At 46.9% G+C, this 18,839-nt stretch overlaps 1 protein-coding gene and 1 non-coding gene across 2 annotated transcripts; both read right to left on the bottom strand.

The window, feature by feature from the left end:
• Positions 1-3,842: 3,842 nt before the first annotated feature.
• LOC114674494 (U7 small nuclear RNA) lies at positions 3,843-3,904 on the bottom strand. The gene has a single exon (XR_003725650.1). It is a non-coding gene; the product is annotated as a U7 small nuclear RNA (small nuclear RNA).
• A 5,388-nt stretch (positions 3,905-9,292) lies between these two features.
• Positions 9,293-13,592, bottom strand: MT4 (metallothionein 4). Its single transcript, XM_015126186.3, has 3 exons — positions 13,480-13,592; positions 10,496-10,561; positions 9,293-9,513 (listed from the first exon to the last, which is right to left on the bottom strand). The coding sequence occupies exons 1-3, from the start codon at positions 13,508-13,510 to the stop codon at positions 9,422-9,424; spliced, it is 189 nt and encodes a 62-aa protein (XP_014981672.2). The 5' UTR covers positions 13,511-13,592; the 3' UTR covers positions 9,293-9,421.
• Positions 13,593-18,839: the final 5,247 nt, after the last annotated feature.

Raw genomic sequence — 18,839 nt, 5'->3', positions numbered from 1 at the left:
ATTTTTTGTAGAGATGAGGCTTCACTCTGTTGCCCAGGCTGGTCTCAAACTCCCAGGGCTCAAACGATCCACCTGCCTTGGCCTCCCAAAGTGCTGGATTGCGGTGTGAGCCACCATGCCCAGCTTTCTTTTTCCTTCTTTTCTGAATTTATGGTGAACTCCTTAAAATAGGTTTCTAGAAGTAAAACGACGGGGTCAAGCAGGAAGACTGTTTTTATGGTTCTTTGATGTACTCATCATATATTGCCAAATTATTTTAAAAGCCCACACCTTGTGAATCTGGGTGATTTGCACGTTGTTATGGCCTGTTGAGCCCTTGGAGAGCTTGTCCTGATTTGTCCTCCCAGCAGCCATGTGTGAAGGTCCCACGACTTTTCTAGGCTGTCTTGGGCCCCAACAGCAGCCAGAGTGAAGTGAGAACGTCTGCCCTCAAAACTCAGATGATTCCTGCTGCCCCTGTCTCTGGGCCTGGAGCGCCCCCTACAGCCCACATGAGGACCTTGCCTTCCTGTCCTGTGATCTGGGCTCCTCCTGCCTTCTCACCACACCCTCCTCTGGCCTCCACCCCAGTCCAGGTATGGCCTGAGCAGGTGCAGAGTGGGTCACAGCCTCTCTGAGGTTGCCATTGTCCCTTAGGCAGTACAGGAACACAAGCCATGATGTGTCAGCCTCCTGACACAGCACTTTCCTGCTCTAGGCTGCTCTACCATGAGAGAGCTCTTATTTTTCTTGACCTAAAATCTGTTTCCTTGGTGTTTCCTCTCAATGCTCAAGTGTTATCCCTCAGGGCCACACATAGCCACTCTGCTCACTTATCCCTGCGACCTTTCTTCCCCTCCAGCTCACCTTCCCTCATGGCCTTAAAGCTTCTCCACCAGCTGGTTCTGCTTGAGCTTGGGACGAGGTCTCTCACTTCCTTGAGTCTCAATTTTCCTCACCTGTGGAATGGACAATAATCTCTATACTGCAGAGTTATCATAAAGATTCAAAATCGTACCAGTAAAAAGCCTCGCTCAGATTTTTGGCTCAAGATGGGAGGCTGAGCACATGGATGTTCCTCTCCTCCTCCTGAACACACATTGAAAGAAAGTAAAGAAGGATAAAGAGGGGAAAAGAAAAACCAACTAAAGAGCTGTGTTGGGGGAGGTGGCTGGGACAGTACATCAAGAGATCAGAGATTTTACCATTTCTGGAATACTGGAATGAGTTAAATCACATTTATGGGTAAATGAGAGTAAAGAAAGCCACAGCTCAAATCAAGAAGTGAGGAAGTCTGTAGGAGATTTTGGTGTGCTTTGTTTTGGTTTGGTGGGGTGAGGTGAGGCCGAGAGAGCAGAAGAGGAAGGAGGAGTAAAAACCAAGATGGCAGCTAATGGAAGGTCTGGCTGTAGAACTGACATGTGTTTGTCACACTGACAACCCCGTACCACTATTTTGGGCAGCCCCACCATTTTCCCCCAGGCTGAGACTGCAAGATTTTCTCTGAAGAAATTGAGTAACCAGCCTAGGAGGAGTCAGGGCTTCTAGATAAGGGTCGACCCCACAGAAGATGGCCCTTCTTCTTTTGACCCTAAGGAGTGGCCAAACTTGGCTACCATCTCCCCACTGGGCACACTAAAACCAAGCTTGCCAGTCAGCAAGCTCCACTCACCCACAGAGCCTTCTTTCAGCTCAAAGAAGCAGAAATAATTCAAGGAAAACTTAACCACATATTATCCCTAGGTCAGAGTATAAAATCTGGCTTATAATAGGAATTCAATAAATATTTGTTTAGACCTCCAAAAAAAAAAAAAAAGAGAAAACAATAAGAAATTAAAACCCTTTAACTCATCGGAATGATTCAAGAAATGACTCCAGGCTGGGCGCGGTGGCTCAGGCTTGTAATCCCAGCACTTTGGGAGGCAGAGGCGAGTGGATCACCTGAGGTCAGGAGTTCAAGACTAGCCTGACCAACATGGAGAAACCCGGTCTCTACTAAAAAAAAGAAAAAAAAATGCAAAATTTGCTAGGCGTGGTGGCACATGCCTGTAGTGCCAGCTGCTCAGGAGGCTGAGGCAGCAGAATCACTTGAATCTGGGAGGCGGAGGTTGCAGTGAGCCGAGATCGCGCCATTGCACTCCAGCCTGGGCAACAAGAGCAAAACTCTGTTTCAAAAATAAAACCTCCACTCATAAAATAAAAACAGAATATTATGATGAAGAGACATTCAAAGAAGAAGAGGGTCTTATATATTTAAGTATGGTTGACAAAATTTTTAAACATCAGTGAAAGTACTACAAAAAGTACTTTCTAATGTCTCACTTAAAAAGGTGAGAGAGAGAGAGACCCACGCACATTGAGACAGAAATAGATGCATACTAAAGGAAAATATTTTGAGACATAGAGGATTGATCCAGGAAAACCAGTAACCACTGATAGGAGTTTTAGAGGAGAAAATGGAATGGAGGGGTGAAAATTATTAAAGAAATAATTTTCCAAGACTTTAGGGGAAAAAAAAGTTATTCTTCAGAATGAAAAGGCCTAGCAAACACAGAGCATGTTGAATGAAAAAAAAAATTCAAATTTGGACCCATACTACATATCCTAGAGTGCCAAGGATGAGTTAAACACCCAAAAGCTTCCAGTGGGAAATAAAAGGCAGGTAGGTAATGTTGGTGTTCACAACAGCAGCAACACTGACTCTCAGAAGACAATAGAATAATGCCTTCCAAAGTGCTAAGAGAAAATGGTATTGAACTTAAACTGGGCACGGCGGCTCGTGCCTGTAATCCCAGCACTTTAGGAGGTGGAGGTGGGTGGATCACCTGAGGTCAGGAATTCAAGACCAGCCTGGTCAACATGGTGAAACCCCGTCTCTACTAAAAATACAAAAATTAGCTGGGTGTGGTGGTGTGTGCCTGTAGTCCCAGCTACTCAGGAGGCTGAGATACGAGAATCGCTTGAACCTGGGAGGCAGAGGTTGCAGTGAGCCGAGATCGCACTGCTGCACTCCGGCCTGGGCGACAGGGCGAGACTCCGTATCAAAACAAAACAGAACTTAACTTTGATATCCAATCAAACTGTCAGTTAGGCATGAAAGAAAAATAAAGATACTTTCTGACATTTGGGACACTGAAGTTTCTCCCAATTCATCCTTTTGGTAAAAAATTGCTTGAGGATGTACTCTAGCAAAATGAAAAGGAATCCAAGATAGAGAATGACAGGGAAATCCAAGAAGCAATGGTTCTAAACTAGGAGAGCAATGAAAATATATCCCGGAATGACAGTTGTATAGCAGATCTGGAAACAAGTCAGTGAATATTAGATCACTCAACAAATGGCGTGATTAAAAATGGAATGATCTTGGCTGGGTGCGGTGGCTCACGCCTGTAATCCCAGCACTTTGGGAGTCCGAGGCGGGTGGATCACGAGGTCAGGAGATCGAGACTCATCCTGACTAACACGGTGAAACCCCGTCTCTACTAAAAATACAAAAAAATTAGCTGGGTGTGGTGGCGGGTGCCTGCAGTCCCAGCTACTCGGAAGGCTGAGGCAGGAGAATGGTGTGAACCCAGGAGGCAGAGTTGCAGTGAGCCGAGACAGTGCCACTGCACTCCAGCCTGGGCGACAGAGCGAGATTCTGTCTCAAAAAAAAAAAAATAGAATGATCTTAATGATAAAGTAAAAAAGACATGTCTGCCCATGTGCCTACACAAGGGGGAAAAAAGACAGTTGAAATGCCAGGAAAACAAAAAAGTCCTGTAAGGAAATAATAGTCCAAATTGTAAGCAAACTAAAATGTGACCTGATTCTGAGCAAGTCTCAGAAAAGAATATTCTTCTTTCTTTTATTTCTATTTTTGTATGGGTTTTCTGGTGAGAAGTGGAAAATCTGCTAGACAAATTCTAAAAGAGCTTAACTTCTTTCTCTAAGTGGTCCACGTTTATTGATATGGAGTTATGGAGTTACATATTCTTCTTTGTGGATCCATTTATCCTTGGCTCTCCAGTAAACAGTACTTACATAATCATAATATTGTAAAAATGATTGATTTATTTGTTTATTATTATTTTTTAGAGGCAGACTCTTGCTCTGTCAGGCTGGAGTGCAGTGGCATGATCATAGCTCACTGCAGCCTCAAACTCCTGGGCTCAAGCGATCCTCTTGCCTTAGCCTCCCAAAGTGCTGAGATTACAGGCGTGAGCCACCACATCTGGCTTTAAAATTTTATTTGACATTTTATTTCAAATTTTATTTTATTCCAAATTTCATAACAACTTAACAGACAGAGCATGGAAGACTTATTCATGGTTATACAATACATCAGATTGCTTTTAGCTGAACAGTGGCTGAAACCCTAAATAGGGGGTTATTTTTCTACTGTTATGAGGCAGCCAGCGGTGGTCATCCCAGAGACGCATGTGCTTAAGAATTCTTAAGCCGCCAAGATCATCTACATTTCTCCATCCAGCTTCAATGTCCTGGTATTATTTAATTGCTTTCTTTCTCTTTCTTTTCTTTCTTTCTTTCTTTTTCTTTCTTTCTTTCTTTCTGTCTTTCTTTTCTTTTCTTTCTTTCTTTCTTTCTTTCTTTCTTTCTTTCTTTCTTTCTTTCTTTCTTTCTTTCTTTCTTTCTCTTTCTTTTCTTCCTTTCTTCCTTTCTTCTTTCTTCCTTTTTTTTTGAGACGGAGCTTCACTCTCATCACCCTGACTGGAGTGCAATGGTGAGATCTCGGCTCACTGCAACCTCTGCCTTCCAGGTTCAAGCGATTCTCCTGCCTCAGCCTCCTGAGTAGCTGGGATTACAGGCACATGTCACCATGCCCAGCTAAGCTTTGTATTTTTGTAGAGACAGGGTTTCACCATGTTGGCCAGGCTGGTCTTGAACTCCTGACCTCAGCTGATCTGCCAATCTTGGCCTCCCAAACTGCTGGGATTACAGGCTTGAGCCACCATGTCCAGCCTATTTAATTTCTTAAGGATTTAATGAAATTTTATTAAATATTTTTATTAAAATAAAATGATTCATTCTTCTAGAACTTGATGTTCATCCAGTTGAAATATTTAAAAATTCTGTCTACATATAGAAAGGTATATCTTACATATTTATGTATGTCTTAGTCAATTCAGGCTGCTATAGCAGAATGCTATAGACTAGGTGGCTTAAGCAACAGAAATTTATTTCTCATAGTTCTGGAGGTTGGGAAATCCAAGATCGAGGCGCAGACATATCTGGTGTCTGGTGAGAGTCCACTCTCTTGTTTACACGTGGCCTTTTTCTGGTTGTATCCTCACATACAGTGAGAAGAGAGACAGAGAGATCATTTCGTGCCTCTTTTTTTTTTTTTTTTTTTTTTTTTTTTTTTTTTTTTGAGACAAGGTCTCATTCTGTTGCCCAGCCTGGAGTGCAGTGGCAAAAACACAGCTCACTGCAACCTCCTCCTCTGCCTCCTGGGCTTAAGCAATCCTTCCACCCCAGCCTCCTGAGTAGCTGAGACTACAGGTGTGTGCCACTATGCCTGGCTAATTTTTGTATTTTTTTTTAGAGATGGGGTTTTCCCATGTTGCCCAGGCTGGTCCCGAACTCCTGGGCTCAAGCAATCTGCCTGCCTTGGCCTCCCAAAGTGCTGAGATTATAGGCATGAGCCACTGGGCCCAGCCCATCTCTTCTTATAAGGTCACTGATTCTATTCATGAGGACTCGACTCTACAACCTAATCACCTCCTAAAAGCCCCTCCTCCAAATACCATCACACTGGGGATTTAGGCTTCAACATACGAATTTTGGGGGCACACAGACATTCAGTCCATAGTATGTATATCTGTATATTTATCTATAGCTATAGCTCTATCTACACCAATTTAAGAGTAATGTGAATTTATGTGACTAATATGAATTGCTTAATATTACAAAACATTCCTCAGTTGCCTTGTGCAGCTTCTGCAATTAGCATAAAATCATAAATATTCTGGAAACACAAATTGGAAAACAAAAAAAGCGAGGAAATGGACAAGTCACTCTCATGGGAAATGATGTGTGACATGAGAGTCGGTTGCATTCATGCTTTTTGAGGAGGATTTGATGAGTTTATTAATTTGTCTTTTTTCTAATTTCTACACTTAAATCCTCCCTGTACTTTGAAGACAGTGTCTATCTCTGACATCAGCATTGGGACAATCTATAAAACCATCCTGGCATTCAAATATAGTCACTCTTTGTTTTGAGGACACAGGGCAAGAGATGGAGAAGTGTTTCCAAGGGCCTGAACAGTGTTAGTCACTAGAGAAGATGTTTAGGATTACTTGACCACACTGTAATGGCAAATACAAGATCCTGAGTGACAGGGTCCCCAAGTATTCTTTAATAGGGGCTTCCCCAACCCCAGGGCTGCAGTACTGGTCGGTGACCTGTTGGGAACCAGGCCGTGGGGCAAGTGAATGTGACCACCTGAGCTCTGCCTCCTGTCAGATCAGAGGTGGCATTGGAATTCCATTGGAATGAGAACCTTATTGTGAACTGTACATGCGAGGAATCTAGGTTGTGTGCTCCTTATCAGAATGTAACTACAGTTTCATCCCCAAATCATCTCGCCCTGTCCCACCGTCTGTGGAAAAGTTGTCTTCCACCGAAACTTGTCCCTGGTGCCAAAAAGGTCGGGGGCCGCTGCTTTAACACACGTGTGTGCTTGTGGTGTATGTGCTGTCTAAAGTACAAGGCCCCAGGCAAAGAGTCTTCGTGCCTGGATCTGGGCAGCATTGCCTGCAGCCTCCTTTCTGCCTCATCCATATCACATAGACAAGAGCATGGCCTCTGGGTCAGGCAGACCTGAGCTCAGTTCCCAGTTCTGCCCCTTGGAAGTCTTGTGACTTTCAGCCATTGACGTTCCTGGAGCCTCAGCATCTTCCTCTGCAAAGTGGGGGATCTAAGAGGATCCTATTATCTAACAGGATTCTCTTCCAGTGTTGTTAGTGCAGGCCTGCCCCTAACACTTGCAGAGCCTAGGGCAAAATCAAGAATGGAGGCCTACGTGCAGTTCACCCCTTGCTCTTTCCACCCTGACTTCTCCACTCTATGTAGACATAAAAACTCATGTGTCCAATCTCTGTTCACACATCCTCCCATCTCTGAATACCTCTGCCCTTGGCCATCCTTCTGGCCCAGGAGTGTACAGACTGATGGCATGGTGCACCTTCAGGAAGCATAGACAGGTGGGAGAGGGGGACTACGCAGACCCTAGAACTAGCCTTTGGGGTCCCAGGTACTCAAAGTATTGTCTAGACAGTGCTAGATGGGGGACTTATGGGAGGAATGAGCATGAGTTCTAGTTGGACTGATCTCCTGGGACCCTCGGACTCCTCTCCTGTGGGGAAGAGGAAGACCAGGTCCTCTAAAGTAGAGGGCCCAGTGCAGAGCCCTGGTTGTCTGGCTCTGAAGTGGTCCTGATAGTGCAAAGTCCATGAAATGATGTTTATAAACTGCTTAGGACAATGCTTGGCACTTATTAGGTGTTGAACACATATTAAATGCTCAATAAATATTAGTTGTTGATATTATTATTATTAATATGAGAATCTGAAGGCTGAATCTCCCTTTCAAGGATGTGATGGGAGTAAGTGAGATCCTGCAGAAGTACCTACTCTAAAGGCATTTGGATGAGATGAGTTGGCATCTCAGTGGGTATTGAGGCTGAGGTTGCAGGGTGAGTGGCCAACCTGCTTGCTGGAGGCACAAGGGACTGTTCTTTCCCCTGGAAGGTATAATCCCTTGCATTGTGTCCTTCTCAAGGTGCTTAAGAGCTCTGCGATGACAGAGAATGACTTGGCAGGGGCCTTTTCAGAGATCAAGCAACAGAAGTCTAGGATAGGCTGTAGTTCTGCTAAAATCCCTGTTAATGGAGCACCTGCTCTGTGCACAGATTCTATGCTACAGTTTCTGTCTACAAATCTGTGAAGGAGATGCATTTCACAGATGAGGAAAATGAGCCTCAACAGGGTAAATGACTTGGTCAAGGTCATGTCGCCAGGGAGGGGTAGAGTGTCTGACTCCCAGGGCCAAGCTGTTTCCATTGCACTATGATTCTGCATCTAAGGCACAACTCATGGACAGAGGGTGAAAACCTTCCTAGGGAGGCCCCGGCTAAGTTCCAAACAGGGATAATGATAGTGTGGATTATGAAAGTGATCAGTTCCAGGAAGCACGCAGTAAATCCTGCTAGCTGAGCCCAGCCCACCCTGGGGCTGCTCTGTGACCTTGGCAAAGGCTCTATTCTCACCCACTCCTGCATCTGACGGTTGCTTGACAGAGGCTGGTGGAGGAGGAGGCCGCTCTAGTCTCTGATGGGCCCTAGTTCAGGCCCTTGATGACATGAATGAAAATCATCTCAGAGCTTGGGTTTGTCTTCAGCTCTGTTGAGGATGGTGGTGTGGGTGAGAGTTGAGGATCACCCCCAGTCTCCAATGCCAGCCTCCAGGGACTTCAGCTTTCTCAGCTGTTTAGCCAAAAAGTCGTCTCCTAGGAGTTCTGCTTAGGATGTTGTTGCTGCACCTCCACCAGCGTCTTCTTCCTGGTTCATGCCTTCCAGGTCATCCAGTCCTAAAGACTGGTCCAAATAACCAAACCAGGGCAGCTAATGCCCTCAATGTCTTGACCTTGGAGATTTCCTTTAGATACACACAGCCTTCATTCATGAGTGATTCAGTGCTCAAACCCATTAAACAGCTATGTTTGCACAATGAGTCATTCTGGGCTATGGCAGGAGAGCCTGGCCAAGATTAGGTTACCCACAAAGCAGACCCTATCAAGTAGTTTCTTTGGGTGGAGATCCCAGAAAGCAATGGTGGGGAACTGGGGAGGTGAGGCAAGGAAGGAGGCCACTGTAGATTACATTAATGAGCAGGTTACTTCTGTGAGCTTTTGAAGCTCAGTGCTTCTAGAGACTTCTGGGAGACAGCATAGAATGAGTCTCAGAGTTGTTCCTTTTGAGGGGTAAAGATGCTGGGATATTTACCCACCGCCCTACACTTGTCATTAGCGAAGGGCTATTCCCAGGGACTTTAGCTCCTCAATACTCCTGGCCTGTCCTGTGCATGGGTCAAGCAAGCTTGTGCAGGAGGAGAAAGTCCCCAGGCAGAGTCGCAGGAGCTTGCAGTAGGCAACCATCTGTCACAGGTACAGGTGGGTGGCGGTTACAGGATCTGCAACAGAAGCAGCCCTTTTGGTCCTGCTGGGTTAGGGTAAAACAATGCTCTGAGCCACCAGACAACCAAGAGAGTGAAAATTTTATTGCCCCAAGTACTTTACATGAATGTGACCAACACCACATTTGGGCAAATATATAAAAAGCACAACCTATTGTACAATTATTCCACCTTCTCGATTCATGCACTGTACAGACACTTCCCAGGTTTCTCTCCTGGGAAGAGGTGGGCACGATGGATGGGTTTCATGGGCAGCAGCTGCACTTGTCTGAGCCTCCTTTGCAGATGCAGCCCCTGGCACACTTGGCACAGCCTGGCGGGCAGCAGGGACAGCAGCCTGAAAGAGTCAGGAGATGCGCAGATCTGCTATGGGTCAACACTCCCATCTCACCACTGCCCCTCCCACCACTTAGAGGAAGTAGGAAAAGAGGGGTGTGTGCATGAGGTTTCAATCCACATTAGCAAAAATCCTGGGACAGAAAGTTGAGGGATGTTAGAACTGGAAGGGATCCCAGGGGCCATCTAGAGTCCATCAGAAGCCCACAGAAAGGAGGTTTGCCAAGGTCATGAGACAGTGGCAAAGGCAACACTAGAACCTAGGGCTCATGACGCCAGGCCAGTGCTCTATCCCTGTTACCACTCGGCAGAACAGAACCTCCCCTCAGTCTTTTTCCTGCTCCAAACGCTATGGATGGCCTCATCCCTGGGTAGGCTGCAGCCATGGAGAGCTCTGCCATAGGTCTCTACACGGTTCTCGTTTCAGATATCTCCCAAATGGGTAAAAGGCATCTAGACTCCCTCCCCGCAAGCCCCAATCCACCATGGCTGGAAGATTGAGAATGGGGATTGGACCTTTCTTTCTTTTCTTTTTCCTTCCTTCCTTCCTTCCTTCCTTCCTTCCTTCCTTCCTTCCTTCCTTCCTTCCTTCCTTCCTTCCTTCTTTCCCTCCCTCCCTCCCTCCCTCCCTTCCTTCCTTTCTTTTTTGACTGATTTTCACTCTTGTCACCAAGGCTGGAGTGCAATGGCGTGATCTCCACTCACTGCAATCTTTGCCTCCTGGGTTCAAGCAATTTTCCTGCCTCAGCCTCCCAAGTAGCTGGAATTACAGACACCCACCACCATGCTTAGCTAATTACTGTATTTTTAGTAGAGATGGGGTTTCACCATGTTGGCCAGGCTGGTCTCGAACTCCTGACTTCAGGTGATGCACCCACCTCGGCCTCCCAAAGTGCTGGGATTACAGACATGAGCCACCATGCCTGGCCTGGATGAGACTTTTTTAACTCCCAGCCCATGGTGCCCCCAGTCACCATACTCACTCTTCCGACATGTTTTACAGTTGCAGGTTGTGCATTTGCAGTTGTCTCCACACATGCAGATTCCTCCTGGAAGAGAGGACAGCCACCACGAACGTGAGGATGGAGATGGAGTGGGAAACAAGGCATGATGCCGATTGTCACAGTGGCAAGGCTTCTGGGCTGTCCTTAGGGACTGGCTGGACGAGAGGGTGACAAGGCTGCTGAGCATCACCCCAGTGTCAAGAACCATGCAATAGTCCACAGTCATAGGCCATGGATGGGAACTGGCATGGCTGCATCAATCATGCCTGGGATAATTGTAAAAATGCAGATTCCTGGGACCAACCCTTGAGATGTTCTGATTCATAAGTCTTGGTGGGGAAATGGAGTCCATATTTTTGAAAAGCAACTCAAATAATTCTTAAGTATAATGAGAACCAACAGACGAGGCCAATGTTTCCAAGCCCAAGGTTCCTCTGAGAACTATCAAAGCCTTTCACCCTCTCTTGGCTAGGCATACTGGCTCACGTCTGCAATCTCAGCACTTTGGGAGGCCAAGGGAGGTGAATCACATGAGGCCAGGAGTTTGAGACCAGCTTGGCCAACATGGAGAAACCCCATCTCTAAAAGAAAAAAAAAAAATTAGCCAGGTGTGGTGGCACACACCTGTAATCTCAGCTACTAGGGAGGCTGAGACACGAGAATCTCTTGAACTTGGGAGATGGAGGTTGCAGTGAGCCGAGATCGTGCCACTGCACTCCAACCTGGGTGATGGAGTGAGACTCTGTCTTTTTTTTTTTTTTTTTTTTTTTGAGACGGAGTCTCGCTCTGTCGCCCAGGCTGGAGTGCAGTGGCGCGATCTCGGCTCACTGCAAGCTCCGCCTCCGGGGTTCACGCCATTCTCCTGCCTCAGCCTCCCGAGTAGCTGGGACTACAGGCGCCCACAACCGCGCCCGGCTAATTTTTTTTTGTATTTTTAGTAGAGACGGGGTTTCACCGTGGTCTCGATCTCCTGGCCTTGTGATCCGCCCGCCTCGGCCTCCCAAAGTGCTGGGATTACAGGCGTGAGCCACCGCGCCCGGCCGAGACTCTGTCTTAAAACAAACAAACAAACAAACAAACAAAAAACCCTTTTACACCCTCGTCACCTTCACAAGTCAAGATGAAAACCATGAATGGTTTAAGAAAGGTGAAGGAACATCAGTGAACTCAAAACAAGAGCCACAGAGCCACACTTTGTTTTGTTTTTCCTTTCCTTTCCCTTTCCCTCCCCTCTCCTCGCTTCCTCTTCCCTTTCTTTTTCTTTCTTTTCATCGTTCCTTCCTTCCTCCCTCCCTCTTTCCTTCCTCTCTTTCTTCCTCCCTCCCTTTCTTTTTTCTTTCTTTCTCTCTTTCTCTCGCTCTCTCTCTCCCCCTTTCTCTTTCCTTCTTTCTTTCCTTTTTCCTTCTTTCTTTCTTCCTTTCTTTTGACAGGGTCTTGCTCTGTCACCTAGGCTGGAGTGCCATGGTGGGAACACAGCTCACTGCAGCCTCAAGCTCCTGGGCTCAAGTGATCTCCCTGCCTCAGCTTCCTGAGTAGCTGGAACCACAGGCACACATCACCACACCTGGCTAATTTTTTAAATTTTTGTAGAAACAGGGTCTTAGTATATTGCCCAGGCTGGTCTCGAATTCCTTGGGTATAAGCGATCATCCTGCCTTGGCCTCCCAAAGTGCCAGGATTACAGATGTGAGCCACCACCTTGGTTTTATACCATAATGACTATCTACACTTAAAAAAAATTATCCCATCTTTCATTTTCAGTTTCAAAATGCTGGAAGCTTCTGCCTCTTTTGCAAGTTTTTGGTACAGAGATGTCCAGTTAAAAGACAAAGGAGTCTTGTAAGACTTTATTTCCTTCCCTCCTTCGTTCCTTCCTTCCTTCGTTCCTTCCTTCCTTCCTTCCTTCCTTCTTTCCTTCCTTTCTTTCTTTCTCTCTTTCTCTCTTTCTCTCTTTCTCTCTTTCTCTCTCTCCCTCCCTCCCTCCCTCCCTCCCTCCCTCCCTTCCTTCCTTCCTTCCCTCCCTCCCTCCCTCCTTCCCTCCCTCCTTCCTTCCTTCCTTCCTTCCTTGGGTCTTGCTCTATTATCCAGGCTGGAGAGCAGTGGTGCAATCCTAGTTCCCTGCAGCCTCGAATTCTTGGGCTCAAGCGATCCTTCCATCTGCGCCTCCTGAGTAGCTGGGACTAAGGTGCACACTACTACACCCAGGTAAGTTAAAAAAAGAATTTGTAGACATGGAGTCTCACTATGTTGCCCAGGCTGGTATTGAACTCCTGGTCTCAAGTGATTCTCCTGCCTCAGCCTCAAATTGCTGGGACTACAGTCGTGAGCCACAGCACCCAGACTTGTGAGACTTCTTTATACTATTTCCATGATTGTAAAAGCCCAGGATGGCTTTGAACCCCGATTTCTCTCCTTCTGACCAACATGCTCCTGTGGAATTAAGCAGCTTCAGTGACTCAAGAGTCCACATAAGTTAGGGGAGTCCACAACTCCCCTGACATCTGCAGGTGCTTAATGGTTTTAGCACTTTCATAGCAGCTCTGGGATGTGGTTGGCTGGGAATAAGGAATCTCAGTCTACAGATGAGGAAAGTGAGGACCAGAAAGAATAAGCATCAGGGAGGGGATGGCAGTGATGGACCCAAACCAGGTTGCCAGGTTCTGGACCAGCGTTCTCCTCACTCTGGTGGGTGCCCTTAGGGGCCAATGCTAGAAGGACCAAAGTTTGCAGGTCCCCTGTCAGCCATTCCCTGAGCCAGGATATCAATTCTAGAAAATCAGGCTGGGAGCCAACAGAGAGTAGGAGCTGCCTCACAGGTGGCCAGTCCACCTGTCAGCTCCCAGGACGAACCCCATTGGTGGCTCCTAATTAGAGGGAAGATAAGTTTTCATCGGGGACCTGCAGACTCCCTGTAGGAAGCTGGTCCAAGGTTCCCAGACCCCAGGGAGGGCTTCCTTACTCACCAGACATGCAGACACATTCCCTGGGGTCCATGGTCCAGGTGTCCGAAAGGTTCCAGTGCTGTCACGGCTGGGGAAGGGAGGCTGAGTGATCAGCAGCCAGAGGCTCCCCATTTATAGCCATGTGGGTGTAGTCTGCAGCTCACCCCACCTCTCCCTGGGGCCAGACGCCCTGCACACGGCCCAGCCAGGCATCTTGGGCTGGGAGTTGGGAAGAGTAGGCGGAGGAGGGCAGAGGACAGACCGAGCAGTACAGTCATTTGGGTGGCTTTTCACTAGGGGTGCAGGTGGCTGCACCCACCTCACCCACCCACCTGGCAAGGTTTCAGGGAACCAGGCTGAGGCTCAAATGCACACATGCAGCTCAGATCAGCAGCTACGTCCACCCTGTCTCCAAGTCCTATAAGTCCTATGCATTCTGTTATCTGCCATTTCTGTTTCCTCCTTCATAGGGGCTCCTCCTGCCTCAGCTTGGGGCCTCATCCTATCTTCCCTGGTTGACTGTAAAACCCCTTACTATGGGCAGGTGGGGGCCTCTATCCTTGGCCCTGAGCTTTAGAAGGTCCCACCAAGAACCTCTACTGGCCACACCCTCCTCATGAGTGAAAGGGTGGAAAATCAGGGAGTTGTGCCCACCCAGAGCATGCAAACTTTCCTTCTAGACCACACACAAAGCAGATGCAGCAAGAGGGGACTTGGGGGAGATTTAACCACCTCTTCACTCTCCATTATAACCCCATTCTTTGGTATGGGCGGCTGAGTACTTTTCAGTTTATTTGTTTGTTTGTTTGTTTTGAGTTGGGGTCGCATTCTGTTGCCTAGGCTAGAGTGCAGTGGCTCGATCTCGGCTCATCGCAACCTCCACCTCCCGGGTTCAAAGGATCCTCCTACCTCAGCCTCCCAAGTAGCTAGGACCACAGGCGCAAGCCACCACACTTGTCTAATTTTTTTGTGTATTAGAGATGGGGTTCTGCCACACTGCCTAGCCTGGTCTTGAACTCCTGAGCTCAAGTGATCTGCCCGCCTCAGCCTTCCAAAGTGTTGGGATTACAGGCCACCATGCCCGGCCTACTTTTCAGTCTTTTGTAAAGTGCCCTATAGAGGATGAAGCTTCAAGCTTCCCTGACAAGCTGCCATCTGCACCCAGTCCCCATGGAGAAATTCTGGAGCTGGTGCTGATTACACTTCCTCCAGGAAGCCACCTCTGATCGCTCCCTTTCTTAGTTGGGAGAAATCTCTCTCTCTATCCCTTGGCTGATGTGTCTGTATATTTCTCATGACATTTACTACTTGCTGAGCTGCTGTATGATTATTTGTGTTGATGGCTCTTACCTTTCTCGCCCCAATCTGGGAGCTCTCAGGTAAAAAACCTGTGCCTGAAGCATCTCTAAACCCATTCAACATTCTGCACAATGTTGGATGAATGGATGAATTAATCAGATGAGTAATCAAAGGACCAAAGGCATGAGTGAGAGAGTGGATATATAAGTGAACAAATGACTAAGTGAGTGACGAGTGGACAAATGCATGTATCTCCTGCGTGTGGCTCTACTGAGGACCTCTGCTGAAATATGCTGTTGCCATTCAGAAAGGCAAAAAATGGGCCTGGCCATAACCATGGGAGATCATTCCTCCAAGTTCTCAGCTTGGTGGGGTCTCCATCATTCATCCATAAGGACCACTTGGGCCTCAGTCTGACCCATGGAACCATGGATTTTGGGCTGAGAGCTTCTAATGAGGAGAAAGGGATTTGGCTCCATGGTCATCAGCAGGTCACTGTGGCAGGCACTGGGGAGGGGAGGAAGGGGCAATACTGTAGTGATCCCCAAGTGGTGCCCTCCTTAAAGGAGTTCACAGCCTAGTAGGGGACATGTATTCATTCATCACCCTCCAAGGGTCAGGCACTGTGCTGGGCACTGGGGAGCCAATGGTGAGTAAAAGCAGTTTATGGTTCAGAAGGTCTGGAGGACATCTCAGCCCAGGAGATCCATGACCAGGTGTGGCTGCTCCCAGAGTCTTGAAGCTGGATCCATCTTCCCAGGCTTGCACCCCCAGCCCAGTTCTGGCACATCTCTCATGGCAGGCCCAGCCTCCTCCACCTCTTGGGCTGCCCTCCAGCAAGTATTAATGGCTTAGAAGGTCTGGCTTAACCAAGTGAGACCAGAGACAGGAAGGGATTTTCCTTCACCTTATTGAAGCCATCTCTCTCCCTCCTCTGCCTAGGCCAGGAATCGCTTTTTCCTTGGATGATGGACAGTGTGAAGTTGCTTAAGGCCCCAACTGAATGCTAATATCAAAACCAGGCCAGATGCGGTGTCTCATATCTGCAATCCCAGAACCTTGGGAGGCTGAAACGGGAGGATTGCTTGAGGCCAGGAGTTCGAGACCAGCCTGGGCAGCATAGGGAGACTTGTTTGAGCTCTGAGACTCAGAGCTGCTTGACCTCTCTGAGCCTCAGTTTCCTGATCCGCAAAATCAAGCTCGTGCAAATGACAACCCTACAGCACTGTTGTTGTGGAGGTTAAATGAGAGAATACATATTAATCACTGAGTTCAAAATCTGGCGCAATATTATTATCACCGACATTATTACTATTAATAGGATTATCACAATCTGTATCTAATACAAATTGGTAGTTTGGTTTGGCCACCCACCCATTTGCATGTTTCAGGCTCATAGATCACCATATGGTTCTGTAGTCCTGAGCAGGATGCATTCATCAGCCGTAAATATTGTGGGGTTTTAGCGTCGGGGCTCCCAGCTTTTATACTCAATGGAACTTTTGAGTCCCAGGGCCAAGAGAGCATGGGGCACTGTCCTTTCTGATTCTCTTTGCTGCAGTTTCTCTCTGTTTGGAAGCAAAGTTGACGTTTCACCTACAGAGGCCTCTCCTGGGGGGTATTTCTGGCCTTATATGTAGGAGTAGGCATGAGACCCTGGGGGTAAAATCAGAGAGGGCAGAGTGGCCTATGGGGCACCAGCTTGAATCCCAGAGGATCAGCACTGGAAGAACGCTGCTAAGTCAGAAGCCAGCCCCTCGTTGTCCAAATAGGAAAAACAGGAGCCCAGAGAGACGGGCCAAGCCCTGCCACTGAGCTTAGGTTGGTGACGGGGGATATTTGAATTTGACTTCTCAGCTTGTTGCTGGCACTCATGCCTTACGTCCAAAGCCCTCGTGACAGAATTGTTCAGCACATTAAAGCCTCTGTGGCTTTATAAGCTGTTTATTAATTAATTTTTTATTAGAAAAAATTGAAACATACTAAAAAGTACAAAGAATAGTATTCCAAACACCACTGTATCTACCACCCAGAATTAACAGATGTTGACACTGCCCTATTGCTTCAGCTGTTTTAAGAAATAAAAATTCAACAGGGCTGAGCACGGTGGCTCATGCCTATAATCCCAGCACTTGGGGAGGCCAGGGCAGCAGGATCGCTTGAGCTCAGGAGTTCAAGACCAGCCTGGCCAACATAGTAAGACCTTGCCTCTATTTAAAAAAAAAAAAAAAAAAAAAAAAAAGCCAGGTGTGATGGCATACAGCTGTAGTCATAGCTACTTGGGAGGCTGAGATAAGAGGAATGTTTGAGCCCAGGAGTTGAAGGCTGCAATGAGCTATGATTGCATCACTGCACTCCAGCCTGGGTGACAGAGCAAGGCTCTATCTCAAAAAAAAAAAAAAAAAAAAAAAAAAAAAAAAAAAAAAAAATTAACAGATTAATGGCTCTAAACACCACTTATGTGCTGGTTGCCCCCAACTTATGCTTCAACCCAGCCTCTCTTCCGAACTCCAATCTCGTAGCCTGGCTGCTACTCAATACCTCCATGTGAATGTCCAACAGCATCTCAAATTCCTCCTGTCCTCAGCTGAGCTCCTGCTTACCTCCTGCCAGATCCTCCCGCAGTCTTGTCTGCCTCCATGGCTGCTACCTGATTTGAGCCACCATCATATACCCTAGACTCAGCACTTGTTTCCTAACTGGCCTCCCTGCCTCTGCTCCTTTTGCTATCCTTTTTACCTCTTTCCAAACCCCCTAATTAGCCACACAACACTCAGAGTGGTTCTATTAAAATAAAAGTTACAACCAGGCATGATGGCTCACGCCTGTAATCCCAGCACTTTGGGAGGCTGAGGTGGGTGGAACACGAGGTCAGGAGTTCGAGACCAGCCTGGCCAACATAGTGAAACCCTGTCTTTACTAAAAACACAAAAATTAGCCATGCATGGTGGTGCGTGCCTGTAGTTCCAGCTACTCTGGAGGCTGAGGCAGGAGAATTGGTTGAATTTGGGAGGAGGAAGTTGTGGTGAGCTGAGATCCTGCCACTGCATTCCAGCCTGGGCAACAGAGCGAAACTCTGTCAAAAAAAAAAAGAAAGAGAGAGAGAGAGACAGAAAGGAAGGAAGAAAGGAAGAAAGCAAGTGAGAAAGAAAGAGAAAAGAAAAAAGTTACATCGTGTCACTGCTCTGCTCAGAATCCATTAGAAGCTTTCCATCTCACCTAGTAAACAAAAAAGCTCTTGGCCACCAGGTCAGCCCCTGTTCCCTCTCTGCCTTTGTCTCTATGGCACTTCCCAGCCTCTCTGCCGGCTCAATACTTGAACTTGTCAATCATGCCTCAGCCCCAGGGCCTTTGCACATCTCTAAAACATCTTCCCCTAGGTATCTGCTTGAGCTATCTGGAGATATTTTTCCTCTCCTTCAGGTGAGGTAATCTCTGGCCACTTTATCTGAAATCTCCACACTATGTGTGTGCCATTTTGCTTTCTTTTTCCTCTTTGGTACTTTTCACCATGAAACATACTATATATTTTGCATATTTGTCTAGTTTATTGTCTGACTCCTTTTCCAAAATGTGAGCTTCACATGTGCAGGCATTTTGGTCTGTTTTGCTCACTACCATATACTCAGTGTCCAGAAAAGTACCTGGAACAAGGCAGGGGCTCAATTTGTTGAATTGAATATATTGAAGTTCCTTTTATATTTCTTCCCAGACTCCTCCCCCCTCTCTCCAAAGGAAGTCAATGATAAAATTCAAGTGTATTCTCTCCATTCTTGTTTTTATTCTTTTCTTATGTATGTGTATACATGTATACAGTATTGCTTTATGTGTTTTTTAAAAGTACATAAGTGGTACTATAACGTAAATATTGTTCTACAACTGTTTTTTCCTTCCATCTTTATGTTTTTTTGTTTGTTTGTTTGTTTTGTTTTGTTTGAGATGGAGTCTCACTCTGTTGCCCAGACTGGAGTGCAGTGGCATGATCTCAGTTCACTGCAACCTCTACCTCCCAGGTTCAAGCGATTCTCCTACCTCAGCCTCCCAAGCAGCTGGGATTACAGACTCCAGCCACCATACCCAGT

This window comes from Macaca mulatta, chromosome 20 (genome assembly GCF_049350105.2).
Source record: "Macaca mulatta isolate MMU2019108-1 chromosome 20, T2T-MMU8v2.0, whole genome shotgun sequence".
NCBI classification, from domain to species: domain Eukaryota; kingdom Metazoa; phylum Chordata; class Mammalia; order Primates; family Cercopithecidae; genus Macaca; species Macaca mulatta.
The sequence above is the reverse complement of the archived record's forward strand: the minus strand, read 5'-3'. Positions and strand labels throughout refer to the sequence as shown.

Coding starts and splice junctions, on each gene's coding strand:
- MT4 (XM_015126186.3), bottom strand. CDS start 13,510: ATGGACCCCAGGGAATGTGTCTGCATGTCTG. Junction 10,562..13,479: donor GGAATGTGTCTGCATGTCTG/GTGAGTAAGGAA, acceptor CCTCTCTTCCAG/GAGGAATCTGCATGTGTGGA. Junction 9,514..10,495: donor CTGTAAAACATGTCGGAAGA/GTGAGTATGGTG, acceptor TGACTCTTTCAG/GCTGCTGTCCCTGCTGCCCG.